Source organism: Corythoichthys intestinalis, chromosome 22 (genome assembly GCF_030265065.1).
Source record: "Corythoichthys intestinalis isolate RoL2023-P3 chromosome 22, ASM3026506v1, whole genome shotgun sequence".
NCBI lineage: Eukaryota > Metazoa > Chordata > Actinopteri > Syngnathiformes > Syngnathidae > Corythoichthys > Corythoichthys intestinalis.
The window spans coordinates 29102753-29115857 of record NC_080416.1 but is presented as its reverse complement, the minus strand read 5'-3'; the positions used below and the strand labels follow the sequence as shown (position 1 = coordinate 29115857).

The 13105-nt window shown below is 40.5% G+C and overlaps 1 protein-coding gene across 5 annotated transcripts in view; it reads left to right on the top strand.

Annotated features, from left to right (window-relative positions):
• The window catches only part of LOC130910324 (uncharacterized), a 63757-nt gene that overhangs the window by 37232 nt on the left and 13420 nt on the right, over positions 1-13105 (top strand). For all 5 annotated transcript variants that reach the window (XM_057827523.1, XM_057827521.1, XM_057827522.1 and 2 more), the window contains exons 16-18: positions 550-669; positions 765-822; positions 920-964. In XM_057827523.1, the coding sequence (XP_057683506.1) occupies positions 550-669; positions 765-822; positions 920-964 (223 nt within the window). The remainder of the gene's footprint in view (positions 1-549; positions 670-764; positions 823-919; positions 965-13105) is intronic.

Here is a 13105-nt window from a genome sequence, read left to right as displayed (position 1 = left end):
ACTTTTATTTTGCAAATCATTGAAAAAATACAATTTTGAAAGAAAATCAGTTTTTGTATGTGTTATACAAATAACTGTGCTAAAACAGTTTTCTTTGCTTTTCAGTAGTTTAAGAGGTTTGACCCCCCCCTCAAAAAAATGAAAGAAAAAAATAAAATAAAATTTCTGGCTCCATAGCGACCTTCACGTCGGGGAGTTCCGTCAAGAAATTCTAGCCACTTTCACCCCTGACTAGGACTGATAATAGTCTTAAATGTGCAATTAGTAAGACTATACGGCATGTCGGCTACACTAATGTGCCTCTTCTCCATGCAAGTTCTTGCACGGAGTAAGTAGGTAGCTAACATTACACGCGGCCTAATACAGAAGAGTGTCTCTGTATAAAAATCCTTAAACGTAGTACGGACAGGTATAAAAATAGTCAGCAAAATACTTGGAGAAAATTATCTGTCCTAGTGTATAGGTAGCCTGTGTATTGTTGCTAAACCATTATTGAAACGTATAATTCTTAGTGGTACGTTTGCTGACGTTGCTATGTCTTTCCTCTAGATGTATCTAAATCCCTGGCGATTGCCGTTCGGTTGGAAACAAGTTCCCGGAAGGAAATTCTTGGAGTCTATGGTGAAAATGGAGGAGAAAGAAAGAGGGTGGAGTCAGGTTGTCCTTAAGGTATACTGGATGGTAGTTTTATAGAGAAAATACTTTAAAAATTTAATCGAGGGTGTCCTCTTAGGCATGTTGTTTGCTTTCTCCCTTTCAACCAGGTGATGGATTTGCCTTTCTCACTGTTAAATAGAATCAACCCGCCGAGTTTTGAAAAAGGTTGGTCTCCAAAATATGCTCAAGTTCCAAATCACCATCAATTAATTTTTTTCCCCCCACTTGACTCACAATTCACTGTTTATCAATATATCTCCAGTGATGGACGAGCTCAGGATTCACCAAGTTGTTTTAAAGCGCAACAGTAAGGACTTGTTATTAATGTATTTATTGATAATTGTGCATGCATGTGATGAATGAATGTGCGTGGGGATGGTACAGTGGTACCTCTACTAACAAAATTAATTGGTTCTGGAAGTAACCTGAAAATTCCGTAAGAGGGGATTAGTTTTTCATGTAAATGCGCTAATCCGTTCCAAGCACTACTGAAACACCACAATAAATTTTATAATTGGGGGGAAAAACCGGAATAAAACAGCCAAACACAGTTGAATCATTCCATATACCTTACCTAACCGTTAATACCTACAATGAAGTAGATAGAACATAATGCAAAGCTGGTTAGGGTCGGGCCCAAAATGTCAATTATTTACAAATTCTCTTGCTGCCTTTTTTTTTTTAAATAAATGTATGTAGACTGAAACAATGTATGGAAGTTAAAATAAGAAAAACTTGTTATAAAATAATTTAGATAAAACAGAGAAGGCTCTATGGTAATTGCAAACAGGAGCTGCAGCCTGCGCACGTCAACGCCGTGGCCCCCCCACTCTTTTTTAAATCTTCCCTGGGCGCCCTCTGCGAGTCCGTATCCTGGTATTTCCTTCTCTATAAGGAGCAGCAAGAAGTAAAAAACAAACTAAAGATGGGAGAATTGAAAAGGCAAACATGCACCAGTAGGAGTGAGGTATCGAAAGGCTCCATATTGATTGTTGAAGCTGCTATACAGAAACCTGTATTTGCTCCACTGAATGTAAATGAATATGGCACTTTGCTCTCATACGAGAAATATATTTAACAAACTTTTCCAGCATTATTTCATTGTGTAAATGCATTTATAATGATCATAAAACTATGTACACCAGACATGTCCAAAATCCAGCCCCGAAGCCAAATGCGGCCCGTGGTCAAATTTCATTCGGCCCCCAGCCTCTGTCATAAAATCAATAACGCTGGCCCGCACACAGACTTAATAAATTGGTCAGCAGTACTGCTACTAGAAAACTCGCATTTTTTTTTTCCTGCCAAATATGCATGAGAATTCGTTACAAAAGGCTTGTTGCTACTTATCATTTTGCACAGGCATCGTCATAAATGTGATCAAACAAAATGCATCCAATCCCGACTTTTCCAAGCAGTGCTCTGTCCAGGTCTGACTGACTCATCGCATTTCCTCCTTCTCCTGAGTCTTCGCAAATAAAACATCAAAGTTTCCGTTTTTTTCGGGCTCGGGCCTGCAAATCAAGTTACTGTAATTGATCTGGCGGGGTCGGACTTTAATACCCGCGGTTCGGGTTGGGATGGATTTTTTAGGCCCGATCTAACCTCTCCCTCTTCTTTCACGAGATTGAGAATGGTGTTGGCTTTGTGGCAGACTACAGTCTCAACAATTTCCTTTTCCTTAGTCCAGAGAAGTCTCCATCTCATCAATACTCTTCATGAGACAAAAATGCAAGGAAAATTGTGCTGTTTTGGCGAAAACATCGAGCCTGCTATACCAACAACACCGTAGCGCCTGTGCACGTCTTGATACGGCGACACCCAAATGTAAACGTTATAGGCAATACGAGAGCAGAATCTCATACAGAAGCATGATTTGACTAGGTGCAATTACACACTCAAGTAGGGAAAACTCTGTCAGGATTAGCGATCAGGCAGCATAGAACAGGATGCCAACTTACACTCACAAGGGATTCGCACAAATACTGGGTTCTACACTTTGCATGGCTGATTTGTGTACATTCCAACCCTCCCAATCACTTATCTTTCTGACTCTCCCCACCCTCCTTTCTCCTTGGTTAGCAGCCCCCCCCCCCCCCACACCCCCACACACACACACATGGTGTCAACCGGAAATACAACTAGCCAACGATAGCACCAACATATTCATAGTTAGTGTAGGCATTCAGTGTATTTGTCGCTGTTTGTGCTTCTTGTCTCTCCTTCGTTCTTTTCTTCTGTACCCCCCCATAACCTCTTCCTGTTCGTTGCTTTTTCCTAATAAACGAGGAACGTTTTTGAAAAAAACAAAACAAAAAAAAAAGCATAATGGGATTCTTGCCTCTTGTATCCTGAAATTTCTTGCGTGACCAGAGGCAATATTTTCCTGTTAGGGTGTGTTGAAACCTGAAAATTGTTTGTAGAGACGTTCGTAAGAAGAGGTACCACAGTATTGCATAAGGGGTTTACAGCTATTTGCTGGAAACGCATTTGTAAAAATGTATTCAATTGTTCTTCAAAAGATGAATCATTTTAAAGTGCTCTTGACTAGGCAAATTAAGCCAGTCAACAACATTAGGCATTTGCCTGAATGCCCTGTTACTTTTACTGAAAACTATTTTGCTTGGGCCATAATTGAGATTATGCAAAGCTCCGCCGATACGGTTGTTAAATCGACAAGCTTCATGACTCCGATGACACAAGCTTTTGTAGGCAGATGTGTACCAGTGTTTTAAGTGATTTATTCTGGAGAAATACCAGTGCAACTTCCTCCAGATCGGTGCAAAAGGGTTCACAATATGCAGTGGAGCATACAGATGTCCCAATCTTTTTTTTTTGTTTTTTTGCTTCTGATCAGATTTTTAAAAAATAGTATTTTAACATGTTTTTTGTATTAAACTGCCCTACTGGTACCTCTAGTTTACAAATACTACACAATGCTCTCTTACTATCATTAGTTTCTAAAAACGAGTAGTCTCACACGGTAGAAATATTTGTCTTGTGGTTTGTTGGCTTGAGACCTCACAGTCAAAGCCGGGCATTCATGTTTTTGTACCATTATCTGACTCCTAGAACACGTCAATAATCCGAAGAAAATTTCTAACAACGACTCTCCACAAAATAGACAATTTACCGTATTGACCCGAATATAAGAGTGTTTTTTGCATTGAAATAAGATTAAAAAAAGAGGGGATCGTCTTATATTCGCGGTCTAGACATTATACCCATGCACGACGCTAGATGACTCCAGATATCATTGAAGCGATGTTCTGTTATGACAAATCTCAGCTACTCTCCCCATTCACGACGCTAGATGGCGCCAGATATCATTGAAGCGATGTTCTGTCATTAGATCTCAGCTACTAGTTTGCATTATTTTATTGCAATGTTTTTCCTTATTGAGATTTGTTTCAAGACTACAGTTAGACTTCACTTTGATAGTTAATGCAGTTATTGCAATTTTGTTGTTTTATCACGATTGGTTTATTTACATTTCAAAAACCAGAAGCCATTCATTTACGAATGTGACTGCACTTTAGTTTACATATTTAAATGTTCAGATATTAAGATTTGAATGAGGCAAAATAACATGCTTTTTCTCTAAAATATATTGTTAAAACCATTTGTTTCAGATGTACTGTAATTATTTTCTGGATAAAAATTAATTTGGTGTTCAAAAAGTCGTTTAAAACTTGAGTCTTGAAAAAGAGGGGGCCGTCTTATACTCGGGCCAATATGGTAATACGAGTCGAGAACAGAAAAAAGTTATGACAATCACAATGCAAACGGGAAAAAAACTGGGCTCAAAGTCCCATTCTGGATGCATGCCTTTTGGCACCCTGAGAAGTGAATACCTGTTACGTAAATGTTCAGTCTTTTTGAAACACATGACGAGGGTTGTCCCAATCCAGGTTTTTGCACTTCCGATCCGATACCGATATTGTTTTGCACTTCCGATCCGATACCGATACTGGCCGATACTGACCTATCTGAGCATGTGTTAAAGTTATTTAGCCTCCTTACTTAGTTGTCAGACTCATGTTGAAAAAGGTTTTAATACTCAACTAGCCAGCTGAATTAGGTGAGTTTGAATAACACACAACGGTTGGTAACAAGAAACTGACCTGTTTATTCAGTGACAAACACAAAACATTATAAATAACAAACAGAAATGGCATAGTCAGTCAGTAAAACATGCAAATATTATTGTAAACTGTCTTAAAAAAGCAAAGCACACCAACAACCTCAGTGGAAAATCCCACAAATCCCCCAAGCTATTAGATGCTTTTAATGTTTCGTGCATTAGTTACAAAAATTGTATAAAAAGCCTCTCAGGTTTAAATAAACAACTATTTCAGTATCAAGTTAACATTTTAAAATAGTAAATACAATACTCAAGTCCCCATTCTGCATCAGCAGCTTTAAACTACATTCAATTCATTTAATTTTGCGAATCAACTGTTAAAGTTGTTAAAATTGCTCCCGTTATTCCATAATTTCCCTTCTGTCTACTTTCGACATGTGAAAGTTTTAAAACTGTTTTGAAGATAGATTCAAGTCAAGATTTTGCCGATTTAGGAGTATTTTAGATAAAAAGTTAATTAGGTTCGCTTGGAAGGTTCACAACAGCCTACTAGGGAAGTCTCCTGCTTTAAGATGGCGGCAGTTTACGAACGCATCTGGTTTTCAATACTTCAATGTTGCTAACGCAGTTGAGTCTGTCGTGTAGCATCTAGTTCTATATACATATGATATCTATTATCTTAAGTAAAACGACGTTGACGTAGTTTGTAGCGGCTGTCAGCAGCAGTCATGTATTCTTGTGTTTTTTATCCAGCGGCATGAGTTGAGCTAAAGCCGTGAGTTGAGCATTGGCATTACCCGGGTATATGACAAGCATTATGTTTACTTTCGGGACGCAATGCGGTCAGTTTCTCATTGCGTCCCGAAGACCACGCTGTGTATTAGTTCCGCTTTACTTGACATATTTCAATAATCGGAATTTGGATGTTTGTGAATCGTTCTCGAATCTTCCACGGCCAAATCGCTCAACGATTTAATGACGGCTTGGCATGTTGTACCGTGGTTCTAGTGTTTAGTCACGTGAGACAATGGCTTGTCACCCAGAATGATTTCTTCGGCAATGACTCTTGTTATTCCCTGGGCTTTGGGACTGTCAAGTGCCAGTTTGTCACGCATAGCAAAAGTTTCTGCCAGTGTTAGTTGCGTAGGACGTTTCTTTTTGTCTTCGGTTTTCTTAACATACTCCTCATATTGTTTGTGGTGGTATTTTGCTAAATGCTTGATTAGGTTGGTTGTATTAAAACTTCTTACAGCTTTACCACTACGCTTGACTTTATTGTGGCATATGTTGCACTCTGCCTCTGTCTTTTTCGTCCTTTAAGGTGAAATGATCCCACACAGCTGACATTTTTACCGATAAAGTCTCTCGGTAAATTGGGAGACAGTAATGTAAATGTGGTGTGTTGAAAGTTTGCCGTAAAATGCGGATCGGATGTTGGGGAAACCGAAGCAAAAACTGGAATGGATTATGTAAATCAGTGCGCTGGAAAACCCGGACCGGACTTTAAAAAAAAAAAAAAAAAAACTGGGTCGGAAGTCTAGATCGGAATTTTTCCGTGTTCCGATCCGACACCGATGCGCATTTTTTTGCCCATATCGGCGTCCGATCTGATCCAAATATCGGATCGGGACATCTCTACACGTGACTACTGGACCATATCCGATCTTGGGACCAAATCCGATGGTCCAAAAACAGCCCCGTATAAGGCGCCAACACAGATGGAGTATCGGGACATGGCTAGTGGAGGGTTGTATTGAAAATATACAAAATTGTAGCAAGCTATCAAGGGAAAAGCATATGGGTTCAGCACTTACAACAAAGCAAATGTTATTGGATAGCAAGGTGTTTGTTCACAAAACGTTACATTAAAAAATATATATATGCACTATGAACCAGAACTTGCACAGGATTTGCCAGATGACGGCAGAAGCTGCTGTTATGCAGCATCCTCAAAAAGAGCCAGACTAGAACTTCCCAAAGCAAGACCTTGCCATGACTTGAATATGCTTTCACAAAGCTGCTGCAGTGTGCCTCATTAACATGCGTGATTAGCTATGGTGACATTGGCGTGCGACAGCGCCACATGCAACAACAGGAGCAGTATTCTTAAGTGTTAAAACACCATAGTTGGCCTTGCCTGTTTGCACACGTTGACGCCGAGGCTATATCTACACTATACAGGGAAATGCAGAATATTTCACACGTAACATGCCTGCCGACAAAGGTGTTAAGCCCCCCCTGCTGTGGCAAGCAGAGCAAACATTTGCATGACATTTAGGGGCCGTTTACACTTTGACGCTGTGACACAAAGATGTAAAGATTTTTGCAGAAAGGCCTCGCCTTTATACAGTGATGGCAAAGACTCAAGCTTTTGATTACGGCCTACAAAGTGGAACGATATGATTGCGGGGCTTGCTCCACAGCCATATAAGGGGCCATTTAAATGGGGACGCCCAACAAAACAGAATGACACATCTCGTATTTGCATTTACATGGTTCCATCTTCGTTTGAACGAGGTCAAATTCCGCGTGAAAACGATCTCGTACCCCAGGGACAACCTAGGACACGCTGGAGAGACTGTCTCTCGGCTGCCCAGGGAACACCTTGGGATCCAGCCGAAGGAGCTGGTTGAAGTCGCTGGGGAGTGTGAAGTCTGGGCTTCCCTGCTAAAGCCACTGCCCCCGTGACACGACCGTGGTTTAGGCTGTAAATAATGGCTGGATGGATGGAACGATTTAGTATTTATGCCAGGCCCTAGGGGGCAGTGCAGTTTTACTATGCGGCTGCCAATGATGCACTTCCTTGACAACAAACTCCTCAGACCGGAAGACTGCATGTCTGCCCACTCAGAGCAATGGTATCTACGCATTTTTATGTAAAATGTTGCAATATTAAAAGCTTTTGCTTCAAAAGGCACAAAAACGTGAACATGTGGCGTACCACACAAAGCAAAAGCCGACGTTCCTCCATGTTTGCTGCTGTGAATGTTTAGGAGAAATGACAGTGCATGCCCAAAGCGACGTCATCGGAGCGAGAGCATTCCATTTTTATAGTTGCGGGGCAAGCCCTGCAAACGAATCGTTCCACTTTGGAGGCCGGAATAAAAAGCTTGCATTTTTGCTGTAAACCTGTTTAGGCGAGGTCATTCCGCAACACAATCAGTGTGTCTTGGTGTCGCAGCTTCACCATGTAGAAGGCCCCTAATTGGAATGCCCTTGCTCCGATGACTCCATTGCTGCGAGTCGGCGGGTATGTTGTCTTCCGGTCTGAGGAGGTTGTCAAGGAAGTGCATCATTGGCTGTCACCTTGTAAAACGTCACCGCCCCCTAGGGCCGGGCATGAATACGAAGTTCGAACGATGTCGCAATTCTGCATGAAAACGATAGAGACTGAACCCAGACGGAACCATGTAAATGCAAACATGAAATGGGTTCTGTTCTGTTGTTTTTGTCGGAGTGTATCCATGTAAACAGCCCCTAATCATGAGCACGCCCACTGATGGAGGGAGGTTTTGGTTCAAACTCTTGCAAGACATTTTATTACCATGACACATATTAGTTGTCCTTGTCCCTTTTGCAGAGAAACTGTCAAGTCTATCCTTTTATAAACATTTATAGGACATTTATAAACTTGAGGTGAGAGAAGGTACTCAACTTGTTTGAACAGCTTGCAAGGAGAACGAAGAGGACGCTATAATACAAAGACTGCATAATACGATTCTCTTCAACGTTCTAAAGTACCCTTTTTCCGCTCCTTTTTATTTGGGATGTCCCTAGTTACATGGGGCCTGTCTCTTAAAAGGGTGGGGGAAGCAAAGCATGGTAGACCCCCAGTGTATTTGTTATCTATAGCCCCTTTCAGACATATGCTGAACTCTTTTCAAATCCCGGGATTTAAATGGTTAACCCATATGGCTGAAACCAATTTCCCAGGTTGACTGACAGAGATAACGGGGACATTAACCGGGTCGTGTCCTACTATAATGTCCTGGATTTACCTGGGACCTGGTGTTAAAGCAGCCGTTTAGTTCCCGGGTCACAGTGCGAAGGGTGATGACATAAATATGGCGGACCAATCGTCATTTCCTCTTTGATGACAGTAGGACGAAAGTCTGGAAACATCTCAATTACCAACATGGCAAACTGGAAAGAAGATAAAATTAAATTGTTACTGGATCTTAGAGCCAAGGAAGAGACAGTCCATCGTCAATCTTTGGAAGTGTGTGGTTTATTGAAGATGCCGATCAAAAATGGCGTAATGTCCAGTAGGCATGTGCCGGTATGAGATTTTGACGGTACGATAACCGTGAGCAAAAATACCGCGGTTTCACGGTATCACGGTATTGCAATCATAGCTCCAAAATTTTGAGATGTATGGGTTTTCCAAAAAAAAAAAAAAAAATTTTTTTTTTCCATTGAACAGGATTTTTTTTTCAAAACTTATTTGCAAATTGGAACATGAATATTATGTGAAAATAATCAAAAAATAAATATTTTAAATATAAAATTCAAATATATAGAACCTAGACTATACCCACAGCCACAGCTCAAGTTGCTCAATATTAGAGTAAAAAGAAAATAATTGCTATAAAAAAGTAAAAACACTTCTAAATAAAATAAAAAATATATACTTTATGACTTTTCTTTTGTGTGTGTGTGTGTGTGTGGGGGGGGGGGGGCGCAAGTGAAGTTTCGCGATTTTCAGCCACTGTGTCAACTCTAGTCTACATGATGCCATGCCTTTGTGTTAAAAAGAACAAAAATTTAATAAGTTAATAAGTTAGTTAAAAATTTATAAGTTAGTTTTATAAATTAGTTAAAATGTAAATACTGTTGTGAAAAGGTTTCATCTAAAAAAAAAAAAAAAAAAAAAAAAAAAAAGAGGAGTGAGACCTCCCTCTCTCAATTAGCGATCTTTGACGCGCTCCTTTTTCTTCCCCCTTCATTCAAGCTTGTTTCTCACTCAGCGGCTGAGAGTTATAAAACCTCGACAAAGCTGCTCTCCCAGCTTAGCTTAGGCTAACATTCGTCTTTGTAAGTTTTAGTTAGTTTGTATATTGAATTTGAAAGGAAAATGTGTGTTTTGTTTTTGGCGAACTTTTTAATGTTGCTATTGCTATCCTGTTGAACCGAATCACACGTGGAAAAATACAATTGTACAACGTTTTAAATGTATTCATTTGTACATTTCACTACGATTTGAGAGCTCAATAAATTGAAGAAAAGTACGCCTTGTGTTTGGAGGGCTTCTTTTGGGGGTTTGCTGGCTGTTTAGCTGAATAGCATCACTGACACTCACGGCAACAAACGGGAAGGGTGAGCGCTGCCGCACCAAGTCACTTCGGCTGCATTTTGGCACATGAAAAATAGCGAATACCGTACTAAGGTGTGACGGAAAATTTTAGTGGTTTTGAAACCGCGACGTTTTCACACCACGGTAAACCGTGAAACCGGTAACCGGCACATGTCTAATGTCCAGGTTATAAACCCCTCGCAGTTGGGTGCGCGAGTCGGCAACACGGGACAAGTCAAACTGTCCAGCTCGGGTAATTCCCTGTATATCTTCTCATGTCTGAAAGCCATGATACGGGTAAATCTAGTGGGCTATACAGCAAGTCTGAAAGCGGCTTATGTGGAATGCATGTAGGTGGGAGAATAGTACATACAGTGCGGCAAATAAGTATTTAGTCAACCACCAATTGTGCAAGTTCTCCTACTTGAAAAGATTAGAGAGGCCTGTAATTGTCAACATGGGTAAACCTCAACCATGAGAGACAGAATGTGGAAAAAAACAGAAAATTCTTTAAAAAAAAAAAAAAAAATCAATGTATTTCCAAATTAGAGTGGAAAATAAGTATTTGGTCACCTACAAACAAGCAAGATTTCTGGCTGTCAAAGAAGTCTAAATTCTAACGACTAACTAGGCTCCACTCGTTACCTATATTAATGGCACCTGTTTTAATCATTCATTATCGGTATAAAAGACACCTGTCCACAATCTCAGTCAGTCACACTCCAAGCTCCACTATGGCCAAGACCAAAGAGCTGTCAAAGGACACCAGAGACAAAATTATAGACCTGCACCAGGCTGGGAAGTCTGAATCTGCAATAGGTAAAATGCTTGGTGTAAAGAAATCAGCCGTGGGAACAATTATTAGAAAACTGAAGACATACAAGACCACTGATAGTCTCCCTTGATCTGGGGTTCCATGCAAGATCTCACCCCGTGGCGTCAAAATGATAACAAAAACGGTGAGCAAAAATCCCAGAACCACAAGGGGGGACCTAGTGAATGACTTACAGAGAGCTGGGACCACAGTAACAAAGGCTACTATCAGTAACGCAATGCGCCGCCAGGGACTCAAATCCTGCACTGCCAGACGTGTCCCCCTGCTGAAGCCAGTACATGTCTAGGCCCGTCTGCGGTTCGCTAGAGAGCATTTGGATGATCCAGAAGAGGACTGGGAGAATGTGTTATGGTCAGATGAAACCAAAATAGAACTTTTTGGTAGAAACACAGGTTCTCGTGTTTGGAGGAGAAAGAATACGGAATTGCATCTGAAGAACACCATACCCACTGTGAAGCATGGGGGTGGAAGCATCATGCTTTGGGGCTGTTTTTCTGCAAAGGGACCAGGACGACTGATCTGTGCAAAGGAAAGAATGAATGGGGCCATGTATCGAGAGATTTTGAGTGAAAATCTCCTTCCATCAGCAAGGGCATTGAAGATGAGACGTGGCTGGGTCTTTCAGCATGACAATGATCCCAAACACACAGCCAGGGCAACAAAGGAGTGGCCTCGTAGGAAGCATTTCAATGTCTTGGAGTAGCCTAGCCAGTCTCCAGATCTCAACCCCATAGAAAATCTGTGGAGGGAGTTGAAAGTCTGTGTTGCCCTATGACAGCCCCAAAACATCACTGCTCTAGAGGAGATCTGAATGGAGGAAGGTGCCAAAATACCAGCAAGTGTGTGTGAAAAGCTTGTGAAGAGTTACAGAAAACATTTGGAACTTGCACAATTAGTGGTTGACTAAATATTTATTTGCCCCACTGTACATGTCAAAACATTTAAAATAGCAAGGCTGGCCTTCTCTTAGGCAGGACTGTCTGAGGCGGTCTTATTACAACTAGGCAGTTTCTTCAATCGATAAAAGCCAATGTATGATAAATGTATCTAAATTATCTCAACAGAAATGGTCCTGGCTACATTTACATGAGAACAGTCGAACAAACAGTTGTAAACAGTTTTATTCTAGTTATTTTAATATTGCAACATTGTCATGCTGGAAGAGCCAGTCATGGTTCTTCAACACTTGAATCCTTTCTGCACAGATGGAACTTTTAGAACTAGAAACTGCAATTTCTGGAGATATTAGAAAGGAGCTTTGGTGTGGTAGATGCAGAGCTATCAGGTCTAAAAACTTGCTTAACTGAAAGCGATTGTGAGCCTATGTAACTTGGCTCACAATGCGGTTCGCTTTTATGGTTTTAATTTTCCCCTATGCATTTTTTTGTATTCTCCAGTTTGCTCAGCATCAAGTCGGGACAGGCAGACCCAAACACTGGCCGAGTGGCGACTAAACTAATGCTACATTACGTGCATCTCCAGTTTTCACTTCACTGACATTCTGAAGGGCTCATTGTTATTAGTGATGCACAATAACATTTTTAAACGGATACCGATAACTGATAATTTCCTCTTCCTTCCAGCCGATAACGATAATGTCAAGATGATAATTCTTTTAAGATACATGTAAAATTAAATTTTAAAGTATCCACGAGCAAATGTTACTGCGTAAAACGGAATTTATTGCTACTCTTTCCACATCAAATGCGAACAATTTGTGAATTCCAACATCTAAACAATGACTGATTGTATGACAATGTGTAATTGTAAGCTTTTGGCAACAATTACTTAAGTTGCACAAAAATACCTTTAAAAGTGAGCCATTCCTAACATACTGTATATAACATTACTACGCTCCAAAGGCCATTCCTAACATACAGTATCACAAAAGTGAGTACACCCCTCACCTTTTTCTGCAGATATTTAAGTATATCTTTTCATAGGACAACACTGACAAAATGACACTTTTACACAATGAAAAGTTAATTTAATAATAATAAATAATAGTTAATTTATTTTCCCCTCAAAATAACTTAAAATATAGCCATTCATATCTAAACCCCTGGCAACAAAGTGAGTACACCGCTTAGAAAGTACATCCCTAAATGTCCAAATTGAGTACTGCTTGTCATTTTCCCTCCAAAATGTCATGTGACTCGTTACAGGAGTACTGTCAGCATTGCTGCAGAGATTGAAGAGGTGGGGGGTGGGGGGGGGTCAGCCTGTTAGTGCTCAG